The sequence below is a fragment of the Pseudonaja textilis genome, chromosome 3, assembly GCF_049901715.1.
Source record: "Pseudonaja textilis isolate UNSWEBS1 chromosome 3, rPseTex1.2, whole genome shotgun sequence".
Classification (NCBI taxonomy): Eukaryota; Metazoa; Chordata; class Lepidosauria; order Squamata; family Elapidae; genus Pseudonaja; species Pseudonaja textilis.
In genome coordinates this window covers 66,925,335-66,953,256 of record NC_141992.1, presented here as the reverse complement: position 1 = coordinate 66,953,256, position 27,922 = coordinate 66,925,335, and the positions used below count along the sequence as shown (strand labels likewise).

The window sequence follows — 27,922 nt, the reverse complement described above, 5'->3', positions numbered from 1 at the left end:
TATTTATAGTTTTTGCAATGAGTCAACAGATAAATTTGGAGAAAATGAATGCAAGTTAAAAACTTGTAAATGCAAGGGATGCAAACCAATAAAAATAAAGTGCTTGTTCAGATATTACAGAAAAAACAAGTGATTGCCTTCCACTTTGAAATGATAACTCCAGGCATAAAATTAAAGGTTGAAAAGGAATGGGAAAGTCATTCCACAGTGTAATTGATAGAACTGCAAGAAAACAAAACATATTAGGAATCTAAATGTGAGCCTGGCCATTCATAAAATGTAATCTGTTCACCAAGTGATGGTGATGGTTACCCAAAGTCTCTTTTATCTACAATACATACAGTATAACCAGTGGCAAATGGACTGACACCATAAAGCATCTCTCACTCACTGGGACCAAAACAAGCATTCTCATCAGGATGAGCAACAACTTCCTGTTGGGTAATCCAAAGTAGATCTTCAGATCAAGGCTGTCTGATTAAAGGCTTTACATAACGAGCATTGTGGTTGCTAACATCCTCATCTTTGCAGTTGAACAACTGTCCAGTCTCCATGAAGATTGCAGTCAGTTGGAATTGACACAAACAATTACTTCTTTTTTTAAGCTGGAAACAAGGCTTTCATGGAATTCCTTATTGCAAGGTATAGCTTTGGAAGCTTCTCCAAGTAGAAAAAAATCTGCATGATAAAACTCAATAAAACAATAAGAACAGCTTCAGATCCTTAATCTGTTTACTTATTACATTTCATTTAGGAGCTCAAGATGGCATTCAGATCAGTTTTTCCAGGAAGAGTTGGTTGGGCTGAGAGAGAATGATTTGCAAAAAGCCATCAGATGAACTAGTCCATCATGGCAGATAATGAACTAGTAGGGGCATTTGTTTTAGAACTGTGTCTCACAAACACAAACATGCACAAGCATATACGTTTATATGAGCATTGGAACAATGTCACTACTAACCAATACATAAAATGGTTTAAAATTATTACAATTTTCACATAGACTTAGCATCACTTCCATAGATAAATGCCAAGATGATCAAATCCTTCAAACGAGGACATATCTTCTGTATTTTTAGTAGTATCAGTTTTTGTCAGACACTCTGATCTGAACTTCACAGATGCTATTCCAACACTCCATTGTAGATGTAAGTCAAGGACTACCTATAACTCCTACAGCTAAATGGAAAATAAAGCATCTACAATTTTATTTATTTTTAATCAAAGGTAAAATAAAAAGTTAGTTTTTCTGGGGAATTTTCTTGGACAAGATGCAGGCTGTTTGCACTCATATTGGATATAAGGTAGCTGAGGTAAAGACATCAGAATTTTTTAATGGAATTTATTCTAAATTTGTTGTCTAAATGAGACAACAAAGTAATAGGAATATGTGTAGCAGAAACAAATTTCTTAGCTTTAAAAAAAGGTAATCTTTAAACTGTCTCAAAAAGAGACTCAAAAGCACTTTGAGAATAGTGTGGAAAATCAGAGGCCTTTTTGCAGCCTCCGATTGCTGCTGTGATCATTTCCTCCTGCATGGCTGAGGTAACATATACATATATTTAGCACATTCTATATCTGACTGGGATTTCTCCAAACATGTTCTACTAGGTCAAATAGAATTAGAATTAGAATTAGAAGAACTTTATTGTCATTGTACAAGTACAACGAAACTGTGGATGCACCCCAGCAACTGTTCGCAATACAATAAAACCAAAGCACTTACAAATGAAGATAAGAAAAATAGAGTACCCACGTCTCCATTTGCAATTTGAGAGTACAATATCTACGAATATACAGATGAAATAAAATTGGGAAAAGCAATTTTATGTTTCTGTCCTCCATATTCTAGACTAATAATGTTCACAGTAATCCAGTCTCACTGCTAATTCAGGCAAATAGTTTGAATACAATGATAAACTATAATTTGTCAGAAAGCTGAAGTCAGTGAAGAAATCTGGATGCTGGGTTTAAACCCAAGACTTGCTAATGTAATACCAAAATCAAGATTTGATTTGTGTGCATCTTAAAGAATATAAATACTTCAGTGGCCTTGTGAAATAAGCAGAAAGTAGATCAATCATCATGCTCTCCCAAGATCTGAAGGGGTGATTACAAGAAAGCAGGTGATATATATTCCATGCTGCTAAGCAAGATGTTGGCTAGCTACCACCCTGGCAGTTTTTTCTATGAAAAATGCCTCAGATGTTCTATCAGTACTTACAACTATTGAAGAGGTGTATTAACAAATGGCAATGCTGCTGCACACAGAGGAAAATATTGCAATATCAAGGATATAAACTATTTCATCATTTTGTTAGACAGACAAAGCAAATATTCTTGCCTGGTGAGAAGACTCATGGATACCACGAATAGAGGACATGGAAAAGAATAGCGAAGTATATTTGGTGGACCCAATAATCAACAGCTAGCACAGCTGGAAATGCAAATGGATGACAATATAGAACTTAGTCATATTAGTCACTAAACATTTAACCAAACATTAAAAGGTCAATCAACAATGCAATAACACTTATCATCTACTCTGTCTTTCCTATTAATAAAACAAAGTTACTAGAGGATTTGGGATTTTTTCTGCTACTAGCTATCTTCTGCATATTCTAATACATAAAGGAAGAGTATAGAAGCCTATAAGCAGATCATATTATATTCACAAATTTATATTTAAGTAGGAAAATCAAGTTTAGTGTATCTGATGGTACCATAAGGAATCATGGTTTGTCTACTTTATGAGCAAGTGCTGTTCGTAATCTCCAAGCATATCTGGCACAACCTCATCTTTTTATACTCTTGTCCTCATCCATTGATCAATGGGTTACACATTAGTGTGAGAACACTGCTCAGTTTGTTTCAGCTGCTCATCATGAACACATTTCAAGTTAGGCTTGAGAAATATACAGGAACATAAGTTACAACCTAAGAACAACATAGTTTTGATTTGTTTTGTGCACTGTATTGTATGCAAAAGAAAAGGTACAACCTTTTGATTCAGTTTCGCCTTGCTTGCAAAGCATATTTGAAATTTTCAACAAACTTTTTCACTCAATCAGCCGAATCATAACTGAATGATACTGTTGCAAAATATGGTCCAGAATAGCTGTTCTCTTAATATGTCTGTGGTATGGGTGACTACTGTAATTGAAAGCAGAAGAATTTCAAAAATTTTTGAATATGCATACAGCTCCAGCACTTAAAAGATTGTCTCATAAATGGTCCTGCAAAATCTCTATGAATTGCTGTGGCAAGATAGGCCATTCCCATGGATAATGAAATATTGTTTTGTCTGAATATATTGGCAACAGTCAGAGCAACTCATTTCAAACTAATTTGTTGATCTATTCCCAGCCATTAAGCAAAACTATAAGCTAAATACCTTCAATTTTTATTACTCCCAGATATCTATCACTTAGCTCTTCATACGAGCTTGCAGTTTAGGGCACTATGGTGATTCTCAGTCCCCACATAATACAATAACTGTAAAATGTAAATATAAATTTGAGTACTGATTAAAATCCACAAACTGGGGGGTTTTTTTCTGTGTATCCCAACCATTCCAGTTTGCTGGGTCTTTTGTTTCTCATTGAACCTTATCACCTGTAATGGAAAGATTCAATCTCTGAAAAAAAAAGCATATCAAACAAATATTTCAGTGAAATTGCAGTCAAACAGCAGCTGCCACAGCTAATCACAATTATGAAGTTTGGTCCACCTTTTTTAAAAATATATAAATCTGACATACTTCATTGGTTATTGTATTTACAATTCAGGTTTTATTCTAACTCAGATTTTCTCTACCTGAAATGTATTGCATTTTTGCTGGCTTTTGTTTGGCATCTTTAAAATGCTGTTCATATAGATGTTTTAATGTAATTGATACGGTAAAACCAGTGTCCAGTTGTATTGACATAGTTTTGCCATTTATTTCTAGTATGAACTATATTTGTTTCCTTTCATATTTATGCCGTAGATTTCCAGGTGAAATATCCCTGTATCCCTATCAAATCGTTGATCAATATAATATGCAGTATTGTTGCAGTTATTTTAAAATAGTGACGGGTTGCTTATCTAAAGCAAATGGTTTTTAGACAGGCTCCCTGAATATATTCCATAAAGTGTATTTTCTGCAAGCATCTTTTAAAATCTACATTACATCTGTAAAATCATATAATTTTGGTATGTACTAACAAGCATGGCACAGTTCACTTTATCTTGTAACTTTTTGTGCTATTGCAAGCTTATTCACATTTGCTTCCACTTCAGATTACAGCTGTATGCTACCTTTAGCAACAGTACCCATGGAGAGCAAGCTTTTCAGATTCTCTTTTTGCCTCTCTTAAAAGATTTTGTTGATATTGTTATCATTTCATGAAATATCTGATCTCTCAGTGTGTCATTTAATGCTTTATCAGATTTGTGATCCTTTGTTATATTCAATGTTCAATGTTCAAATAGCTTATTAAGTTTACCTGCATATATAATTTTCTCTTTCCAATTTCATTATTGGAAACTTAATTTTTTTTTGCAATCAATAGTGGTTTTAGCACAACCCTGGAAAAAAAAATTGCGGGGGGGGTGTGTCACAAACTTCTCAATACCATAACTTCTATGTTTTACCTTCTATAACACTCAGTAAAACAGGCATCTTTTTTCAACATTTCATTTACCTCAATTGTTCATATTTCTCCGTATATAATGTCTAACACTCTGTTACAGATCAAATAGATTTTCAGCTGCTTGCTGGAACTTTTTGAAAAACTAACCATAATAAGCCTGCAAGAATGACAATGTTTACAAGCAGTCACAGTAGTAGATTAATGTATGCGCAATTAATTAATGATAAAAATAACCCAGTAAACTACAATTTCTGTAGTTCTCATGTGTTCCAGATATTCATTGGACATTTACTGTTCAAATTATACAAAGGCAATATATATAGCAGGAGTAAGAACTGTTTTCAGATATATTAATGAGGGATGAAATAATTTTGAGTAGAGGTTTTTTGAGTAGTTTTTTTTTTAATCTTGTTAGTTAGCAGAGGTTGATACCACTTTTTTAAATAAAAAAACCTGATAGACTAATATGAATGAAAATAAACTATAAAGTTATTTAAACTTAGTACATAAATTAGAGCGTGCAGCTTTAATGATACTTGTTTAACTTGTAGTCATTATGTAAATTCTGTATTATAAATATTCATTATCCAAAGCTATTATTTAAATCCACCAAATCTACACATTTAGTGTAATACTAGAAGGAACATGGAGCTGAAGCTTGTAATCTGGAAATCTTACATTCTTGAAACGTCATTTGAATAAATTGCAGGTATTAGTTATTTTGTTCTGACATTTAAGTACAAAGTGCAACATCAATAGCTGAAGAATGAAACTAGAATATTTTTAAAAATGAGGCATACTGTAATTATGATTCCTAATACTTGTATGTGCAGTATTCTTATCGTTTTAGGTCTACATGTGAGCATGTAGCTAGAAACTCAGATTGTAGCAACACAATCCAATCATTTCAAAGCTTCCAAGAACTATTACATTACACTTTCTTTTAGAATTGGCTTACTTCATCACATTATTTCACATATTGTTTTATATGATGGTTTATAACTTCATGATATGGCATATAGAATCAGTCATTGTTTTGTTCTTGTCTTTATGCAGTACTAGCTATCCTCTACAACAGAGGTCTCCAAACTTGGCAACTTTAAGACTTGTGGTCTTCAACTCCCAGAATTCCTCAGCCAGCTATTCTAGCTGGAGAATTCTGGAGTTTAAGTCCACAGGTCTTAAAGTTGCCAAATTTGGGAGCCCCTGCTCTACAACATTGTGTTGAAATATTCACCATGTTGAGAACTAGATATTGTAGTATTTTGATTTGGTACAAATGATTAAAAGGGTTACATGCTCACATGCTTAGGACATGTCAAGTCATTGCTCTGAAGCAATGTTAATTTATAAATAAATCAAGATACTTGCTTAACTGCCAGGCTATTCTTGTATACTCTACTCTATTGAAGTGAATGTCAGAGTCCATTTAATCTGACAGGTATTCAAATATCCTGTTTTTGTCTTCATTCTGATTTCTTCATTAGTCAAAAATGTTAAAGATAAATGTACTTATTTATATGCAATTTTTACAATTTTTGTTTTCTAAGCACATTTTTAATAAATGTATATGACTAGTTTAAAGATGTAATTCAAAAGCTTTCTCCTCTGTTTTGCATTTTAGTAAATATTCCTCATTTTAAAAGTATTTTTTCTTCATTCCTATACCCTAATAATATAAAACAATTAATTCAATGAATCAGCCATATTTCATCAAAATAAGCTTGTAAGAGAGAAGTATAATATTTGATACCCTTGATAGCAACTGTTTATTGAGGCATGGGATATTCGTTGATAAATTTCAGATATCAGAAAATGCTGTAAAGACACAAATCAAAAATACCACATGAGAATGAATGGGAGACAACCAGGAACTATGAGTATATTACTGATAAAGTTCATTGATCTAATTGTGGTACAGATTTTCTACATGCTTTTCATTAGAACCACTTCAGAAACTGCGGTCTTTCAAAGTATTTATTCCTTTGAAATAATGATATTATAACTAATTCAGAGATATGTTTGGCCCTTACATCTGCATAACATGCTGGATAATGGGTTAAAAGCTGCACAATATATATACAAATTCCTTAGCAACCTAAGGACAACTAAAATTATTACGGGGGAAAGTAAAAGATCCTTCTCTCTCCCATTTGTTGATCCTTTCATGATCCACTCATCATACAACTGTTGCTTTATTTCTGGAATACAACCACTATAATCTGTTCATGAAGAAGCATAGTACAGTTCATCCTAAACAATCCAGGTATCCTAAATTTCTATTGAGATTATTTTATAATCATAGATCAACTTTCCATGGTGCTGATATCTGTAAAAACAAATTAATTATGTTTAAAAATTATGATTAAAAGTTATGATTGTACTCATAACTGATGGAAACCACTTTATATCTATCTTTATATATATTTTTCTATTTAATGTATGGTTTTTTTTTCATTTTCTCCCCTTTTTAAAATCTGTTTTAGTGCTTATTGTTAAAACTTTCAGTAAAATTACATATTAAAAAAGGGGGAAATTAATTAATGTGGCATGTCCTATTGGCTTTTACAAAAAGCAATTTGGAACTGTGATAGATACCTCTCTTACAATCTTGTACAAAATCTATCAAGAAATCTGGATAATCTGTACATGTTCAGTGTTTCTGTGAGATTGTGACACCTAGTCAAAGGATCAGCATTAAAAGAAGAGCAAATATACTGTGTGAGTATATAGCAATTGCACTTAGACTTATATATTGCTTCACAATGCTTTACAGCCATCTCTAAGCAGTTTATAGAGTCAGCATATTGTCCCCAACAATCTGGGTCCCCATTTTACTGACCTCAGAAGGATGGAAGGCTGAGTCAATCTTAAGCCTGGTGAGATTCGATCTGACAAATTGCAGGCAGCTGGCAGGCAGAAGTAGCCTGCAATACTGCATTCTAACCACTGCACCACCTTGGCTCTTTCAAAGAGATTAGATGATTAAAAAGAAAGCATTTCTCTTTGAAAGGAAAAGTCATGTTCTGATCCATATCACTAATTTCAAATAAATGGTTAAGTAGAAGGCATGGTCAGTGTGTATTACTCTTTCAAGCTATGATAATTGGAATGTCTCATATGGTAGTAAACATGCAAGACCTGCCATTTGTATTCTTTGCTTGACTCTTAAATTACACACCCATTGTTAAGCTGTGTGTTAAACTGATTACAGATCATGTAGCTCCCTGGAGTATTTTTATTTACTTGAAAATAAATACACAGGACTCAGATTTCATTGGACCTCCAAGTTCAGGTAAGGGAAATTCAAACATTCCCTCCGAGCAATTTCATATGCAATGTTATATTACTACTTCTTTTCACATAAACAAAAGCTATGCAGGATGTGGCATGTTCAGTAACAAAACAATTTGTAAATTAACATATCCTGTCAAAGATTCTGTCTTACTTTCTATGCTATGCATGTTTTTATTGGAAGCCCATTGGTCAAATTCTTTTTTTCAAGTGTTCTTTTTTCAATGTCTTCTCATTTGTTTTAGCACATAACAAAAATCTACATACTTGCTTATATAAATATTCTGAAGCAGTGGTTTAACTTTCCCCTCCTTCCTTTAATCTCCAGGTCCTTATAAACTATAAATTCTCGTTAAATCTTTGACTTTGATTTAACTATATTACTAAAATCATAAAATGAATTCAATATCTGATTAAACCTATTATTTTCTGGTTTGTGTCATATCATAATCTATGCATCCAGCTATTGTGGTTTGTAAACCATGTTTTATAATTGTAATGAATCATAATCAAAGTAGTTTATTACATTGACAGCAACAGAAAAAAAATGAAATATTCTACACCAATTGCATTGCTCTGTACAATATTATTCCTGGAAGATTTTAAATTTTAAAATCTTCTTCATCCATTCACTTCCGCTTATCCATTTTTATAATTCTGGTTATATGTCCTTTAAAAGGTTATATGTCCTGTTAAACAGAAACAGCTATCTGTAGCCTACATATATAACTGAAGGGCATTGTTGTCAGACAGAGGCATGTGTGACAAAAAAGATAAACAGCAGGTAAATGAACCTCGATAGTTGAAATGGGTAGGGTAGGGTAGGATAGGCAGGTAGGGTGGGGTAGGATGGGATGGGATAGGGTAAGGTAATCTTTACATAGGCTGATTTGTGAACCCTATATAATCTACAAACCATGTGGCTTATATTTTAACATAGTAGGTAAAAATATGAACTAGAAACTGCTGATGGTATTGCAAATAAATAAATTCAGGCTCTCAAATGTTAAAAGTGTTGGCCTGACATTGCTCACAATGAAAATGAGAATCTCAAGCAGTGGTGGGATTCAAATAATTTAACAACCGGTTCTCTGCCCTAATGATTTCTTCCAACAACCAGTTCACCAAACTGCTCAGAAAGTTAGCAACCAGTTCTCCTGAACTGGTGCGAACTAGCTGAATCCCACCACTGATCTCAAGGCTGATTACACAATTGAAAGTAACAAAATAATTTCCTATGTGAAAATATATTTGTGTTGTTTACTCTCTGCCTCATTTCTGTACTGAAAATTGAAATATTTTACACAAAATCATACCCATCACTAATTCAGTAACAAGTTCAAGGGTGGCCCATTGCATAAATCAATCTCTTTACAAATAGATATGAAATACATCTAGTGGCTGATATGTTAATTTGCTCCCATGACAAAAAAATGAGGTGTTTTGGAAACTGACACACATGGACAAGACAAGAAATTCTTCATTTTCTGTTTGTATTATACAACAAATGGTAAAATGAAAATAATAAGATTAACTGCTAAAAATGAAAGTAAGGATTCTAGCAAATTTCCAGATATGTTAATGAAGACAAATTAACAAAGGGAAATCTGAGAATTATAACACTTGGCACAGCAAGAAGCAGCAAATACTATCAACTTATAAAACAAAGCTCAGAGATTGGAATCCCAAGCCTGTTGCCCTTCAGAAGTATGCAGTTCAATGCAGTTCTCATCAATAACCTCATTTTTGAGCACTTCAGGAAATCAGTGTATAAACATCTGAAGGACCAGATTGTGGGCTTTCGGCTTCTTCACCGAGCAAAAATTAAATGAAGTGGAGAAGATGTTTTATTTAGTTATATGGCTTATATTCCAGCTTTTCAGACACCAATTGTTTAGCTGGATAATGATTAAAATAAATATGATAAATAAAATCATGATAATTGTCACAAGAGGAAACAAAAACAGCTCACCTCAGCAAGGACAAGCTAGTAACTGTCTTTTTCATATTCCTTCCTATGTAACAGTAACATGGAGAGAAAATAGGTCTTTCCAACCACAGCTTTATGAAAACTTAAAATTTTCCAATGGATTTGATGAATAAGTTATAAGGAAAAGTGTTTAAAAGGAACAAAAAAAAAATTATGTTTCCCTGGGAGTAAATTATTTAAATTAACTGACTCCTCTATTTCAATTCTAAAGAAAAACAATGTTTTGTGTTTTTCTGGGGTATATTTGTTTCTTTATAAAAAAAGAATTCCTTCTTATCTGAATCTCCTTGTTCTCTTTGTAATGCGTAAATAGACTTGTTACTAATAAAAGGCTTTGTCTGATTTCTGATAAGAAGAGGTTTCCTGGAGGCCAAGTTTGAGAAATCAGAGGGGAATATACAAAAGCATTTGAGATACTGTGTTCAAAATTCAAAAATCAGGTATAAAACAAGAGTGCTTTTTTTCTAGGAAGAGAAAAAGAAAATTAATTATAAATAGCTAAAATTAAAATATAATAAATTTTCTGCATCATGTAGTGATTAAGGACACATCTGACAGAATAATTTTAATCTGTCAGAGTAAATTCAACATAATAATTTTTTGTAACATACTAAGTGTTTGAATATTATTATCAAACTGGACTGTATAAATCTGGTTGACCACTAGTTGACAGCAAACAAGACACTGGATAATCTATCCTTTGTTTCTATCTCATGGTTTCCCAGATTTTGTAGTCCAGGCCTGGTAGCAATAAATTTGGAATAGATTCAATTTGTAATTAAACATTAGCTTTTTTGCTTTTCCCTCTTGTAGGAATATATTTCTTCCATTACCAGATTCCAGTTCTGTTTAAGAGAATGTGTGCACCATAACTGAATTTTATCCAGTACAATCCCTATTATTTCTGGACAGTGCAAAAGTTCTGAAGATATATTACTCTAATCTATCATCATAGCAGTGTCATTCTGAAAATATATTAATGTAATACATCTTCAGAACACTCAAATGATAGACAGTCTATGAGTGGATTCAATTCAATTATTGTACAAAAGTAGACAACTGAATGGAGAACAAGAAAGAATGTTTTCTGTGGAAGTCCTCCTACGGCAGGGCTGTCAAACTCCCAGCCCACGGGCCAGTTGCATCATGTATTGGCCACACCCACTCCCAGTTTAGCAAAGGGGAGGAAGTTCAGATACGTCATGTGAAACTGCCATGATGATGTGAGTTTGACACCCCTGCCCTACAGTATGTTAATGCAAAAATGTGGCCGCCCTATTGGGTTGTGTTATGTTCCATGCAATGCAATAAAGCAAGGAAGTATCCAATGAAACCAGGGGTGGGATTCAAATTTTTTAACAACCAGTTCTGTGGGCGTGGCTAAGTTGGTGGGCGTGGCTTTGTGGTTATGTTTTTGGCTTGGCGTGGCCAACTCAATATCACTCACATCGAGGCATGCATCTCTGCGCCTGGCCTAATGACTGTGGGGATGCTGCAACAGTTGTAAGTGTGAAAAATGGTCATAAGTCACTTTTTTCAGTGCCATTGTAACTTTGAATGGTCACTCCACACAAGCAAAGAGCCAGCAAAGGAGGGGAAAAATAAAGTTCTTGAGACAGGAAGTCCAGTCCTGCCAAGAATGTAATAAGAATTAACAGAGAGGCAGTGTCTGTAAGCAACACCAGAATGTTTCTTTCCTGCCTTCCTTACAGGATTGGGCCAGTAATTTCTTCTAACAACCAGTTCTCTGAACTGCTTAGAATGTTAACAACCAGTTCTAGCAAATAGGTGCCAACTGGTAGAATCCCACCCCTGAGTGAAACATATGTTTGCAGCCAGCAACAAAGAACACAGATGAAATGATGGCTTTGGAAAAGAACTGATAGATAATTTTGGTGGAACTGCCACAGTTGCCTGTTTATTTTTCTGCTTGGTGTGTGTGATTGCAGGTGTGTGCAAAGTCAGAAATGCACCTGCAGAAATTGCACCAAGGACATTCAGAAGCAATATCCAATAAACGTCTTATAAACAAAAGTACCATTCTATATCCTTTATGTGGTTTCCTGATAATTTCATTTAAAAACTGAAGAATATAAATATGCACTGAACAATTTGGAGAAGGAGCTAAATGAAAATGAATTCGATAAAAGGCCATGCCTGCATGTTCATTAATAGTATTATATGAAAATAAGGAATGGACCATTCCTCACAGGATCAGGCCAGGATTTGCAACTCAGACTGTTGGCAGGAACAACCTCTTCCCAATTCTGCTACAACTCCACTATTTCTCTTTGTAGTGTTCTGCTCCTGGAGAAGAGTAACCCTTTTATCTGTGTTAGGCAGTTTCAGTTTCTCAAACACAAACCACTTTCCTCTCATACCCTGCTAAGATGCCTCTCTGCTCAACTTTTATAGCCACAGATGCTAGCCTGACTAGGTTGAGTCTTAAAGGCACACAGGGCACTAGCAACCCAGGTGCTGGCCATTTTGCAGACAGCTTGTTCTCTCACAGCAAGATTTCTATTTACTAAACTACTATTGAGCACAGGTAGGTTAAACTTTCATTCAGATATTTTTGACTTGTTACAGATTTCTGCACTGCAGTTCCTAGAGATTTTAGTACATGTGTACATTATGGATGTATATGTGAGAGATAATCATATAGATATAGATATAGATATAAAGAACTTCCGTGGATCACATTTTTATGTTCTTTTACCTCCCCTCCCCCATTAGGGCTACTTGATCTGGGCTGCAAAATCCAATTAGACTCTAGAAGAAACCAAAGAGACATGGAAAATCCTCTTTGTTCCCATCTAGTGATTGTATATTTTGAGTAACACCCCTGCCCCAAACATTTATTTTAAAAAGTGTTTTTTAATATAACCATGTCCACATTGGTGATTTTACTATGTACTTCAGAGACCAAAAATAATAACCCAATACATAACTAGAAGTCTCCCACACCAAGAATGTTTTGGAATTATTGTTGTATAATATCAATCCTCCATATAGTATATATACATATACTAAATTTTACTGTTCAGATTATAGCTATTTTTCCCCCAGACAACAAAGAATTTATCTCAGGTATCTTCATAGCATTTTTCTGATGTTCTAGGGAAATCATGTAAAATAATTCAGTGATTTTATTTGATGAGCCCTGACATACCTCCCTTATGCCATCATTATTCTGCTGGCAGGCAACAGCTTGATTATGGGCACCAGCACTGCACTTATCTTCCAGGTGAGAGATGGGGGAACGAGGTGAAACATCTGTTCCCTGCAGTTAAGTTGGAATGGTTTTGGAGACTTGCCAGGAAATTTGAGTGGCAAACTGCACCATGAAGAACCGACTGTGATTTGGCTAGGAAGAGCCAAAAGCTCTCAGGATTTTTTTATATTCTAGGAAAGAGAAATTAGGACATTAGGCCATTATGAATAATTACCGTGGCCTGTTGAAAGCTATTTATCTCAATCTCAGTCTGTGCCCTGGATTTTACATTTGCTTTCATGTTATAGAAGAGGTAAATGAGAATACTCATCAGTGCCCAGACAGAGACTCTTTCATCCTCTCCCCAATCATGGATTGAATATACTCTACTGAATACAGCTTTAAAAAGTATTATTGTAATTGAGAGCCACACATGTCTTACAGAATTTCCTGATGATATTTCATCCTACTATGAACATAGCATTAATTTTTTCACCTAAGTTTGCTCATAAAGATTGGGAAAAGTGAGACAAATTAAAGGAGAGTTAACCTATAAAACAAAAAAGGAAAAATTTATTTTCTGCAGACTGGACAACTTTAATATTTTCATTGGTTAAAATCACAGTAAGTTTTTGCTTTGTATCAGAAAAAAATTACCTCTCCTTATCTTTTACTAACCGCATTATGCACTTAGACTAGTGCTGTCAAGCTCATGTCATCGCAGTGGTGTCACACAACGTATTGGGACTTACCCCGCTTCGCTAAACCAGACATGGGTGTGGTCAGCACATTATTTGACAGCCCTGACTTAGACTGTTTAACTAAGTTGCCTTTTTAATTTATACATGTAGTCCCCAACATGATCACAATTGAGCCCAAATTTTCTGTTGATAAGTAAGACAGTTGTTGAGTTTTGCTTCATTTTACAACCTTTCTTGCCACAGTTGTTAAGTGAATCACTACAGTTTTTAAGTTGGTAACACAATTTTTAAGAAAATCTAAGTTCCCCATTGACTTTGCTTGTCGGTCTCAAAAGATGATCACACAACCCAGGATACTGCAACCATTAAAAATGCATGCCAGTGGCCACGCATCTGAAATTTGATCACATGACCATAAATGTGAAAAGTGGCCATAAATCACTTTTTCAGTGCCATTATAATTTTGAACAGTCACTAAATAAATGGTTGTAAGCCAAGGACTGCCTGTAAATTATCCATATAGATATTGATCGTGATTTGCTACAGATTGAGAAATTAGAAGAGAGCAATCTATGGTTCTCAAGAGCTCAGCAAGCTAGGTGAGAAGCCATGTAACTTACTAGTTAAATTGTTGGATGTGGATTAAACAAAAACCATACATTGTAAAATTTGGACAATTATTTTTTTTAACTCAACAAACCCCTCAAAATTATACTATTTCTCATTTATTCACAGACTTGTATGAACATTTATGCTCTTTCACAATATTGCAGATAACAAGATCGAATGAAAACTGAATTATTATGAAATAGAAAACTCAGCACAAAAGATACAAAGAAAAGGGAAAACAAAGCAAGTTAATTGTGGAACTTTTTACAAATTCATATAATTAAATAGTATGGTAGTAACAAGAGTCATATTTCTGGTTACTATCAGTCAGTAGAAAAGATAGATACCAATCCATACATCTAGGGTAATACTAAAGTGTTTTGTTTTAAATAGCTTTAAAGTAATTGGAATAAACTGTTTTTAGTGACAGACTGAGTTGCTGAAGTTCTATGGACAGCAAAATGTTTTAGGATAGATATATGAACGATCTCCTAAAGAACTATTTGCAGATCTTTTTTAAAAAAAGAACTTTATATTAGATTTGCTTAAATAAATAGTGCAAAAAAAATTATTAAATAAATTTGAGGCAAGACTGCAGCCTCAGCAAACCCTTTTGTAACAATGATGGCTTAGTCAAATTTCCTTTCCTTCAACATCTCACACTAACTGTATAATCTAGATAAAGAGGAAAAATTAAATAGAGAAATATTTTACCAGGGGAAGTAACCTAAATTTAAGCCAAAACATTTCCATTTAGATGGAAGAGAGGTGGCTCTCAAATCCAGGCAAGAACTATTATTTTTCTGCCATATGGCTTGAAATGAAACAGGTCAACTGTTGACCTTCCTTTCCTAAAGCAAGGAAACCAGCTTTCTATTGCAACAGCTGGGAAAGCCATTTTTTCTCAAACCAGCCTTCCTTGGAAACTAATAATGACTCTTAGAAACCCAAGGGGAAAAATGCAACCCATGGACATTGCAAATTTTCCCACTTTTCTATATATGAATGTGAATCTATTATTTTTTTGTATCTGAACAAGAATGCATGCATATCTTTGGAAAAATGGAGTATAAATATTTTTGTGAATGAAAAATGTATTCTGCTAAAGAAAATTGGTGGAAAACCTGTGCATATCAGAAAATTTAATGAAAGTTCATTGATGATAAGTTTTTTCAGGGCTGATGCAATTTTGTTAATTATCATGCAAGTTTCCTGACTATATTAGCAACATAAATAGAATAAAATAATATTAAAATAATATTTTCTATTTCCATGCATTTTTATTTCAGTGTTAGGTTATTTTATATTAAAAGTCTGAAGCTTGTAGATTGTAAATCACTGAGAAATTTTCAGGCTAAAAATTAAGCTATGTATATTTCTTGTCCATTAATAAATATGCATGTGTAACATATGTATTCAAATAAGTATACTATATGTGTGTGTGTGTGTGTGTGTGTATATACACACACACACACACACACACACACACACATAAAATATTTTGCATTAAAAAGTACACAAATGTGCATATGAATTGACATGATGGCAGTTAAAAAAACAGTTCACAAACTGATGTAGAAATTTGTTAATACATGTTACATTCAGAGAAACTGAGACTGACTGACGTTGATATTCATTTATCCTAGTTTTACAGATGATATGTGTTTCCAGAAAAAAAACAATCTGGATTTTTGAGGGGTTTTTTTTTTTGCTTCTTTTTAATCCCATTATTATTTTTATGAATAACTCAGGGTGGTAAACTAATATACCTTCCTCCTTCTATTTTCTCCACAACAATAACCCTGTGAGACAAGTTGGATTGAAAGAGAATGACCGGCCCAAAGTCACCTAGCTTTAATGCCTAAGGCAGGATTAAAACTTGCAGTACCCTGGTTTAACCATTAGACCAAGCTTGGTTCTTTTTTCAAATAACACCACATTAAGATGTGTGAGATGTAACCCATGGTAATGATAGCAATAGTATTGGCACCACACTGAAAGAAGCTGCTGGAAGTTAGAATAATCACAAGGCATCCACAGAAGGGGCCCCAGAGACAGATTTTGCTCACCAAAAGTTAAGTTGTGAGGTAAATGTCTTCAACCAATCAAAACTGTTGATGTCATCTAAAAGGTATATAAATGCCTCTTGTGATGGCAAGCTTAGTGACTCTAGTCTCAAGCAAGAGCTCTTTACTTTTGCACAAAAATAAAGGTCTAAATGTGTTTCCACTCACCTCTGTAATGATGGGTTAATTCATACCATATTGAAACAAACAATATGAAAACTGCATATTTAATTCAGTATATATTACATCAACTCACTAGTAGGAATAATACTAGTCTGCTTCACAGGTACTTGAGTAATATACCACAGGTAAATGAGATAGTTATAGAAGAAAGACACAATTTTACTGAGTGGTATGAACATCAATCATACAGCTCATTAACAAGTTTACAGGCCTCACAGCAGCCTCACAATTTACAATTGCAGAACTAGTTTAAAAATGCAGGAACATACAGCATCAAACTGATTGTTGATTGCAGTCTTTCCAGTTTCAAAACCACAAAGCAGCAAAGGGAAAGTATATTGTAACATACAGAGATGATATTAACAAGTACATTTAGTGAGAAACTAAATGATACATAGAGACACTGGCTAGCTTATAGAATATTTTGAAAATATTTTGAAACTGCAGGTTGTCATAATAGATGCCCAGATATACTATAGAACTAAAACATGACATGGTGGTTATTTTAAGCAGTTGCAATTGGAATTCAGCTCCATTCTAGGTACTCTGGATTGCAGTTTCAGACATGATGCCAATTTACAATGGCATTTCCAGTCATTTGGCAAATCCTATGTGATCATTATCGTATGATTGCAATTTGCAACTCCTTTCAGTTTCCCATTAACTTTGCTTGTTGGAAGCTTGTAATGAAGGTCTCAAATAGGAATCACATGACTCCAGGACATTAACTATTGTAATTGCAAGCTGGGTGCCACATGCCTGAATCACGATCATGTGACCATGGGAATGCTGCAATGGTTGCAACTTCAAGAACTGAGCATGTCTCCTCATTCAACACCACAACTTCAAACAATCGTTCATCAAATACTTGTTAACCAAGGTCTCCTTTTATTCAAAAATGGTATTGGCAGGCACTCTAAGCCTGAGCAATACCTGTTTCCTAGAATTGAGGATAGCTGTATTAATCTCACAAGAAGACAACATTTGAGTAACATAGACATAGGAAAATAGGAAAAAACCTATTTATCAATGGATATAGAAGAAGATTCCAAGGTACTTACATATGAAAGATTATATAATTAATAAGATATATGTTTTTAGAGTAGCTTTAGCACCAGCAAGAACTGTAGAACAAATGCTGTAAGATTGCTCAAGTACTTAGTACTGTTCAGGTAGCATTATTGTTACTGAAAAAAATTATGAGATATATCTTGTAAATCTTAACATAGCACTATGGTTTTAGCAGACTATGGCATTTGTGTATGATGAAACAAACATAAATTCTTTAAGTCTAGCATTGTTTATTGTATGTCATGCCATTGATGCACAAGACTTACACAAATGTACAGAGAAATTCAAGCCATCATTAACAGGGAACATACCATTTGCAATATGCTTACTCACAACTGTAGCTCAGAATGTTGCAGAAATAAGGAGCTCTGAGTTTTGTTTCATAAATTATACATTTCAGCCAGTATTTGTGTGGAAGAGGGGCTTCTCTTCCCTTACAACAGCTGTTTGAATTTTGTGGGCTTTGTTCCTTAGAGGGCAGAGTTACAGAAAAGAATTCAAAAGAATACACAATCATGCAAATGTGGATATAAATTATCATGGCATGTTTTCTCTCACAGATTGAGAATCTTCCCATCACAGATTAAATATACATGTTTCAAATATCTGTATCGCACTGTAGCGATTGCTATTGATATGATAACATTTGGAAATGACACATTGTCCAGCAGAGATGAGACAAGTAGAAAGAAATTACACTTGATGTAGTTAGAGGTTCAGGTTTGTTGCCTGTCTTCTCTCAGCAGCACTAGCCCACAAAATAAATAAACAAGCAGTGTTTGCTTTCCTGTCATTAGTACCGTCAGGCACTGAACATCCCGAGCTGTGGTGAAGGCATGAATACATAAACACACAAAAGCCACCACAGTATCTAGTTTTGTAAATTTAACCAGGTCTATATCTTGGTGCGGAAGGTTAAGTACTGATTTACTCTTATGTGATTGAAGAAGCTTCTCCATCTTGCAAATGTATTGTTACCAAATCACACTGGAATATTGTGTATGTTGTAACTTTCGCACATTTCCTAGAGTTAATTCTTTTTGAGATTTCAATAGAGCAAGCAGCTGTAATGTTTTTTTTTTATCAGTAAAAACTACATAACGATATATTGGCAGGATATCGTTCTCATCAGAATATGCATGATTCTTGATTGTATACATGATAGAAATGGTTCAGATGTCTTTTAATTTCTATATCATTGAAGCTGAAATTGAAGTCTCAAATCCAAATGAAATCTGAGAAATAAGTATTAATTATTAATATTTTAAAAGAAAAATGTTAAAGAATTGTTCTCTTCCCCTTCCCCCAATTATATCCCTATTATGTGGGGTTTTTTATTGATAGGCAGGATAACAGAACATTAAACACGATCGTCACTTCATCTAGAGTGCTCCCAGGGAGAAGTTCTTGATAAGCTCTATATGAAGCCACTAAAGTTTACAATGGCTCCTAATTGTCATGAGCCTAAGTTGCAAATTTATCACTGATTTTAAAGGATTTGTGATATTTCCAAAATTGTTATTTCTTACATTGGTGATAGATTTACAGAACCTTTTCACAAGAAACAAAGAGGCTATATGTAGAGGCAGTAATTGCATTCTGATTTTTCATTCACCAATGACTGGTTCGTGCTGCTTTATGTTCTCATGTTGAATAGAATGTTTGCTGTGAAGTTCCCTTTTATTTGTCATGTGTCTTCAACTATTTCTTGCCTCCAAGCTTAGACTGAAACCAGGTACACTGGAGAAATTCATTTTTTTTCTATTTACTGCTCACTAGATGTTTTGATATACATTTTCTCACGATTATAGATTAGATAAGAAAATATACTAGACATCTGGTGAAAATATAGTCTTATTAATGAAATGCAGCTGATAAACCCCTATGTTTAAACTAGGGCTGTCAAATTTGTAACTCGCGGGCCAGATGCATCACACATTGGCCACACCCAGCTTAGCAAAGGGGGAAAAAGACCTGATACATCATGTGATGATGTAACGACGCAAGTTTGATGCCCCTGGTTTTAACCAAATCATGTGTTTTATGTGGCATTTTTGTTTTTTTATTGCCAGATTTTGCTTTATATTCTAAAGATCCATCTTATTTCATCTCTCATTCTTAATCCCCCTTGTAAACTATAAAATCAGAATATACTATGTCAAAGTGCCCAACACAAGGTTATTTAATAATGGTCTTGTCTAAAACACAGATTAAATCTTTCCAAACTCCATTGAAGATATTAGAGCATACATTTATTCCAGACAAATGATACATTTAGTACATAAGATTTATCAATTTATGCCTATCTACTAGTGAATGTTTACTTGCATGTATAAATGGTGAAGAGGTCTGATGTCAATCTTAAGCCATGTTTCTACTTTTCTGTAAGTGCTGGTGTTTTAAAAATCATCTGATAATTGTTCTGATAAGAAGGAACATGAAATCTATTAAGCTTCATACAGAGTTCCCATAATTAGGGTTTTTCCATTAGAGGCTTATAACATTTTTGTTGCATCACCTGATCATTGTTGATATGATGTGAAGCCTGTTCACAATACTTGGCTTAACAATGGTGGGATGATTCTAGAAGACATCTTATATCATTAATATTGAAGTAACCTTAATCTTGCGCAGGGGTGGGATTCATCCAGTGTTACTACCGGTTCAGTGACTACGTTTTGTGTATGCATGCAAACAAACCTTAAGCTGTGCCGCCTGGACAGCTGAAAAACACTGTGCGTGGGTGCGCAGCATTTGAAAAGCTTCTTTTTTCCTGCTTTTTCAACCTCAGCTGTGCCACACAAAGCATCTGAGGTTGAAAAAGCAGGAAATAAAGGACAGGTAAGAGCCCAGGGGGCGGGTGGGCCAAACAGCAGCAAACACAGAACTGGTTCCGTGTCTGCTGCTCTTCAGAGCTACTGTTTTTTTAGAACCAGGCAGAACCGCTAGCATCCCACCCCTGATCTTGTGCATCCACTGAGATACAGAAAACAAGACTTTTGTCGTATATGCTTCTATTGCAGTTTGAAGCATTGCTAACACAGGTTAAGTCTACTAGAAGTTGTATATAGACCCTGAAATTTCCATTCCCTGGAGAGTTATTTAGTTTCCCTTTTTACCTTGATGTCTATTTCATTTGCTGTAAGTGTGAATTAAATTGATCCAAATAAATTGTTGGTCTTTTTATTAGGTTAGTTGGTTACTTCTGTTGTGGTTGCTTTTTTATACTATTTGTTTTTAAATTAGATTTGTGTTTTAACTGAGCTTTTAACGTAGGTGGATGACATTTTGTGGCCAGGGTAGGATTTCAGGTGAAAAACCATTTATATGTAAAACTACTTCCATTTGGGAGTTAGACTTCATGTACATTTTATGGCTGGATCAAAGATACATGGTCACGATGACAAACACATGTAAAATGTATTTCCAAAAAGCAATATGGCACTTATTTGATAAACAACTTCTTTCTTTTGGGATCTGCAACATATTTATTAACCTTTATTAAAATGTAACATAATAAAAAGTTAATACAGAAACAGATTTATCAATTAGAAAAATGTTTGTAGCATTGAAATGCAAGGTTAGAGTCTTACAGTACATTTCCTGACTTCCTCAGCAGTTATAAATGTTTTAGCGTAAAGAAGTTGAGACATGGGCTTTTGAAGGATAGATTAAACCTATCTACCAACATATAATATCGAACCTCTTCCAACCATTTACATCAACATTTAAAACTCACCAAGCCCCATTATTCCCATTCACTTTTTGAAAGAAAAAAAAGTTGCAGAATTGTGAAAACCGAATAATAAAAATAATAAAATAAGTCTTCCGGTTTGTCGGCTTCAGTGACAGCAGGGATTCGCTTTTCTCTGCGATCCCTGCTGTGCTAGCCGCCTTGGTGCCTCCGATCCTGACGGATTTGGAGGCTAAGGCTGCCCTGTTGGGGCAGCTGAAGAAAGGGGGGATCCGGACAGGGGTTGAGGGGTATCGTAAACTCCCTCCCCAGCCGGCAATAACCCCCTTCTCTCAAGACGGTGGAGCGGCGGTCTTTATGGTGCCATAAAGAAGCCGGCAACTGGATAAAGAATGTGCAGGAGGAAGAAGAAGGAGTTTTAAAACGAAAGTTTTCTTCTTGGTCAAACTGGGACCTTAAGGACATATTTAACACCTGGGAAAGTATTGGCTTTTTTCACAATGTTCCTGATTGATGTTTTCAGCAGCGAAGAAAAGTGATGAAAAGGGGAAGTTACTCTCCCTCCCTTATGGAATTAACAAATGGACAAGGGAAACCAGCCTTTTAATAGAAGGTAAAACCTAAACTCCTTTGTTATAAGTGGGAAGGGAGAGGCTTGGAAAAAAAAAATTTACTCTAAGACTTTGCTGGAGGAGATGCCTTGAAGATAAAGAGAATAGAAATTAATTCTAAAGAAGATTTAAAGCACAGACTGGACGTTTTTTCTTTCCCTAATTTGACTTCACCCCTAGAAGAGTGTTGTAGAGCGGCAGAGGGAACGAGGCTGAGCCAGAGTGAAACGTTAAAGGCTTTATTGCAAGAATAAAGGGTTGCCGCGTCTGCCTTCTAACTTGGCAGGTTAGCTGGCGGCAACGGGGCTGACACTGCCCGACAGCCGCCTTTTATAGACAGCTGTCAAACGGTGCCAGCCAATGGGAGTGGCTGGTGCTCCCGCTCAAACAGCAGACCTGGTTGGGGACTCCAACCAGTTCCAAAGACATAACACTCCTTTCCCCCAGCTGGGAGCATGCGTAGTCCTTCAGGTAAGTTGGTTGTCTGCGCTGGCGGCAGGAACGTCGCAGCCCGGGCAAGCTGCTGGCTGGCATCAAGTCCTCGCCCCCAGGAATTGTCTCGGAGGTTGTTGGGGGGCGGGCTCGGTCAGGTGTGGTGCTCTGTGAATTAGGTAAGTCCCCCTGTTCAGGCTGACCTTGGTGAGTCGCTTGGTCCGGCCGGCAGACAGGTTCGCTTGGCTACTGGTTCGGGGTCCCTTGTTGGTAGCCCGGGCCCTCCAGCAAACTCTCTTGGTCGATGGGGTAGATCGGGTCATGCAGGGAGCTTCCGTCTGGGTAGACTGGTTCCGGCAGGGAGTCCTCGGTGCTAGGAGATTGGGCTGGGTTGGTATCAGCTGTGCTCTATCGCCTTCTGAGCTGGTCCACGTGTCTACGCTACAGGCGTCCATCTTCCAGGAGGACCCTGTAGGATCTAGGACCTGTGACTGACACAACTTGACCTGGTACCCACAGAGGATCCCCTGCATAATTTCTGGCGTACACCAGGTCATGCAGGGCAAAGTCCCTGACCAAACTGTCAGATCCTAAAGGGGTGTCTGGGCAGTAGTGGGGGTGCAACCTGTCCAGGGTGGTCCTAAGGCGTCTCCCCATCAAGAGGTCTGCTGGGGACTTATTTGTAGCGGTGCATGGCGTCGTATGTTGGCTCAGGAGGTAACGTGACAGCTTGGAGTGCCAGTTTTCCTGGCCAAACCTGGCAAGTGCCTCTTTTGCTGACCTGACTGCCCTCCCAGCCATCCTGTTGCTAGCGGGGTGAAAAGGGGCTGTAAGGATGTGTCTGATGCCCAAGTTGGCAATGTACATGCTAAACTCACAAGACATGAACTGGGGGCCATTGTCAGACACCAGCGTATCAGGGAGTCCATGGGTAACGAAGAAACGGGTCAGAGCCTTAACAATTGCTTGAGTGGTTGTCGAAGGTAGTAGGGCCAAGTCTATCCATTTGGAGTAAGAGTCTACTACAACCAAGAAGGTCCTGCCATGTACTGGCCCAGCCAGGTCGATGTGCAGGCGAGACCAAGGACCACTAGCACTTTCCCACTTGGTAGGCGTGGCCGCTGGAGGGGCAGCCCTGGTTTCTTGGCAAGGTTGGCATGAGCTTACCCAGCTGGAGATTTGGGCATCCATGCCGGGCCACCAAACGTAGCTGCGCGCCAGAGCCTTCATCCTTACGATGCCCGGGTGGCCCTCGTGAAGTACCTTCAGGATGGGTACACGAAGAGTGGCTGGGATGACTACCCTTGTCCCCCACAACAGACATCCTTGTAGTTTCGACAATTCCTGCTTACGGGTTTTGAAAGGAGCAAAGTCAGCAGTGTATTGTGTTTCCGGCCACCCCCTTCCCACCCAGTCCATAACTTGGGCAATTATTCTGTCTTTTTTTGAGTGCGCAGCAATGTCCTCGGCTGTAACCGGCAACTTAAGTTCATTAACTTCAAAGATGGCATGAACCGGTGCTGGGTCTTCGACTGGGACTGGTAGGGGGCAGCGACTAAGGGCATCAGCGTGACTCAAGTTTTTTCCAGGGCGATGCACCAACTTGAATGAATAAGCGGCCAGGAACAAGGTCCACCTGGTCATTCTAGGTGATAGTACCTGTGGGGTTTGCTTATCCCCTGATAACAGCCCCAGGAGTGGTTTATGGTCAGTTATAAGTTCAAAATGGTGCCCAAACAAAAATTCATGAAACTTTTTTACTGCAGCTACTGCAGCCAAGGCCTCCTTATCTATTTGGCTGTAGTTCTTTTCTGCAGTAGAGAAGGTCCTAGAGAAGAAGGCAATTGGTGCCTCGGAACCGTTTGGAAGCCTGTGGCTCAGAACAGCCCCAATCCCAAAGGGGGATGCATCAGCAGCTAGGACCAGGGGAAGTCGTTGATCATATTGCACTAAAACTGCATCAGATGTGAGTAGGGATTTGACTGACTTGAAGGCATGGGCTTCTTTGGGTCCCCAATGCCAGGGGGAATCTCTGTCTAACAGTCTGTGTAAGGGTTCAGCAATGGATGCTTTGTGTGGAAGAAATGAAGCGTAAAAGTTTAGTAGTCCCAGAAAAGCTTGGAGCTCCGTCTTGTTAGTTGGTGTGGGCGCCTCATGGATAGCCTTTACTTTGGATTCGACTGGGTGAATGCCAGAGGCATCTATCCTATACCCCAGAAAGTCCACTTGCCTAGTGGCGATAGCGCACTTCTCCCTTTTAAGTTTAAGGCCATGCTGCCTAAACTTCTCTAGGACTGCTCTGACCCTTTGTATGAGCTGAGGTCTGTCAACTGCTGAGACTAAAATGTCATCGAAGTAAGGGACAACCCTGGGAGACCTTGGAGGATCCTTTCCATGAGGGATTGGAATATACCTGGGGCTACACTTACGCCGAATTGGAGGCGTTTGCACTTGAATGCCCCTCTATGTGTGACTATGGTTTGTAATTCCGCTGTCTGATCATCAACAGGGAACTGTTGGTATGCCTGGGACATATCTAATTTGGCAAAGATGGTGCCGGGTTCGAAGGTGTGTAACAGGTGTTGAATAACAGGGACAGGGTAGGCGCTGACCTGTAGATAACGATTGAGGGTGGTTTTATAGTCTGCACAGATTCTTATGCTGCCGTCTTTCTTGAGTGGGGTGACTATGGGGGTCTCCCATTTGGCAAAGTCAGTTGGCTCTAACACCCCTTGCTTCAGTAACTTATCTAATTCTAAATCTAACTTTGGACGGATGGCGAAAGGTACTCTGCGTGGTTTAAGGCGAAGGGGAATTGCCTGGGGGTCCACAGTGAAGGAGATGGGGGTGCCAGAATAACAGCCCAGCTCGCTGCTAAAAACATCAGAGTAGTCTGAGAATAGGGCGTCTACGTCAGAAGTTGAGACAGCATGGATTCCAGTTACACTAAGGCTGAGAGAAGGGAACCAATCTAGTCCCAACAGACTGGGGAGGGCACCATTAACAACCACCAAAGGCAAATGGCCTTTAAAAGTTTGGAACTGAACTAAAAACTTGCCTTTCCCGAGGACAGGGATGTTCTTGCCCTGGTAGTCCCGCAGTGTCAGGTGGCATCTCTGCAGCTTCTTCTATGAAAATCTGGGATGAATCTTCTTTAGGGTTTCCCAGGAGATGATCGAAAGTGCAGATCCCGTGTCTACCTCCATTCTGCAGGGCTTACCTTCTAAAGAAACAGAAATACTGATTTTATTAGGAGTCTGGGAAGTATGGTTAGCGTGGTAGCAAGTATAGCAGTCCTCCACTTGCCTTTGGAAATTAGCAGGTGGTGGAGGTCTTTGAGGAAAGGTTTGCCCTGCTTGGCAGATTCTGGCGAGGTGGCCTTTCTTTTGACAATTCAGGCAGATGGCATTCCTAAACCTGCAGGATGCCCTAGAGTGGGAACCCCCGCAAGCTAAGCAAATGGGAGGTTGCTTGGGGGTGAAGTTGTTTCTCTGCCCTGCTCCTTCCTGTGAAGGCTTTTGTTGCTTAAGGCGGTTAATGTCTGTTGAGTCTATGGGGTCTTCTTCAAGGGAAACTTCCTCTGAATGAATAGTGGAGCTGCTGGGTTTTAAAGGAGTTCCTTGAATCTCAGCTGCGGATTGGGCAGAGAGCTCAGCAGCTTGGGCTTCTTCAACGGCTAAAGCTAGGTTTAAGTCCTTTTTTGCTAGCAAACGTCTTTGAAGCCTAAGGTCTCTAACCCCACATACGATCTGGTCTAATAGCATGTCCTCTAGGTAGTCTCTGAACCCACACTGTAAGGCAGCTGTCCTCAGAGCTGCCATATACTCATTAATTGACTCTCCCTCAGCCTGTCTTCTGGTTCGGAAAGCATATCTCCTGGCTATCTGGGATGGTTTAGGGGAGTAGTGGTTGGAGAGGATCTCTTGAAGTTCATCCCAAGGTATGCTCCTGATAGCACGAGGGGCAACTAGTGCTGTAGCGGTGTCAAAAACCGCAGCCCCACAGTAGCTGAGGAAGAAGGATTTTTTCCTGTGTTCAGCAGCATCAGCTAGACCAATCGTGTCGAGGAAGCAGATGAAACGGTTTTTATACGAATCCCATGTTTCTTCGGCTGGCTTGAAGGGTGGGAATGTCGGATTGGCATTCATCTCGAGGCGGCAGTGCCCTTCACCTTAGTAGTTGTGAACGAAATTCGCGCTCTTAGAAGAGCGTTTGCGGCTGCGCCTATCAGGCGGTGCCTGTCTTCCCAGTTGAGAGGCTTTTGAATTTCGCGCTCTTTGTGAGCGCCGGCGGCTGCAGCTTCAGCGCCCATGGCTTCGCTCTTTGTGACTTCAGCTCTTCAGAAACGCACTTCTGGCAGCCTCCGATCGCATCCCACACTCGTCGCCAGTATTGTAGAGCGGCGGAGGGAACGAGGCTGAGCCAGAGTGAAACGTTAAAGGCTTTATTGCAAGAATAAAGGGTTGCTGCGTCTGCCTTCTAACTTGGCAGGTTAGCTGGCGGCAACGGGGCTGACACTGCCCGACAGCCGCCTTTTATAGACGGCTGTCAAATGGTGCCAGCCAATGGGAGCGGCTGGTGCTCCCGCTCAAACAGCGGACCTGGTTGGGGACTCCAACCAGTTCCAAAAACATAACAAAGAGAAATTGTAAAAAGAAGAAGTTTGTACTCTGCCTGGACTGTTTGATGATTGCGGGATTTTAGGACTTTTGGGAACTGTTTTAAGTTTGGAAATAACTGATTGGCTTAATAATAAGAAGAGGATACAGAAAAAGAAGAAGAAACAGTTCAAAATGGCTTTATCTCTTGATGAACTAAAAAAACAATATTTAAAAATAAGGAAAGAAGGCAAAGATGTTATGGGAGAAGCCCTTTGTTTCCTAGATATGGCGCTTGTCATGTGTCAGCAAATTAAACAACAGCTGGAAGAAGCCGAGGAAGAAGAAGCCATTTTTAATGAACTAAATGGTGTGACTAAGAAAGAAAGGAGAAAGAGAGGAGCGAAAAGGAAGGACTTAAGAAATAAAAAAATATTTATGAAAGAGAAAAAGAAGATGCAAAAACAACAGAATGCTAGAAAGCAAAAGGAAAGAGGAATGCAACAGAAAGGGGAAACCAAGACGGCAGAGGTTTGGAGAGGAGGGGGTAAAAAGTTTAGGCAGGCTAAGAAGGAAAGGGAAAAGGGGGGAAAAGTTACAAAGGTATAAAACAAGATGGAGAAAAGAAAAAATTTTTTAGGGATAATGGGTAATGTATGGGTTTTTTTTTTTTAGAAAAAGTGGGATTCTGCAAAGTACACATGAGTATTGTAATAGTGGTATTTGTATTATAAGTAGATAATCAGAACTTTTTAAGATCTAATAAAAGACTAAAATATTAAGGTATAACTTTAAAATGTTTAATAATGAATGATATTAAGTTTT

The 27,922-nt window shown here is 37.5% G+C and overlaps 2 protein-coding genes across 3 annotated transcripts in view; one reads left to right on the top strand and one right to left on the bottom strand.

Moving 5' to 3' along the window:
- The window catches only part of NEGR1 (neuronal growth regulator 1), a 529,658-nt gene that overhangs the window by 363,014 nt on the left and 138,722 nt on the right, over window positions 1-27,922 (top strand). The window lies entirely within an intron of this gene.
- LOC148126153 (uncharacterized) lies at window positions 198-26,647 on the bottom strand. Its single transcript, XM_087928699.1, has 2 exons — window positions 26,025-26,647; window positions 198-222 (listed from the first exon to the last, which is right to left on the bottom strand). The coding sequence occupies exons 1-2, from the start codon at window positions 26,645-26,647 to the stop codon at window positions 198-200; spliced, it is 648 nt and encodes a 215-aa protein (XP_087784825.1).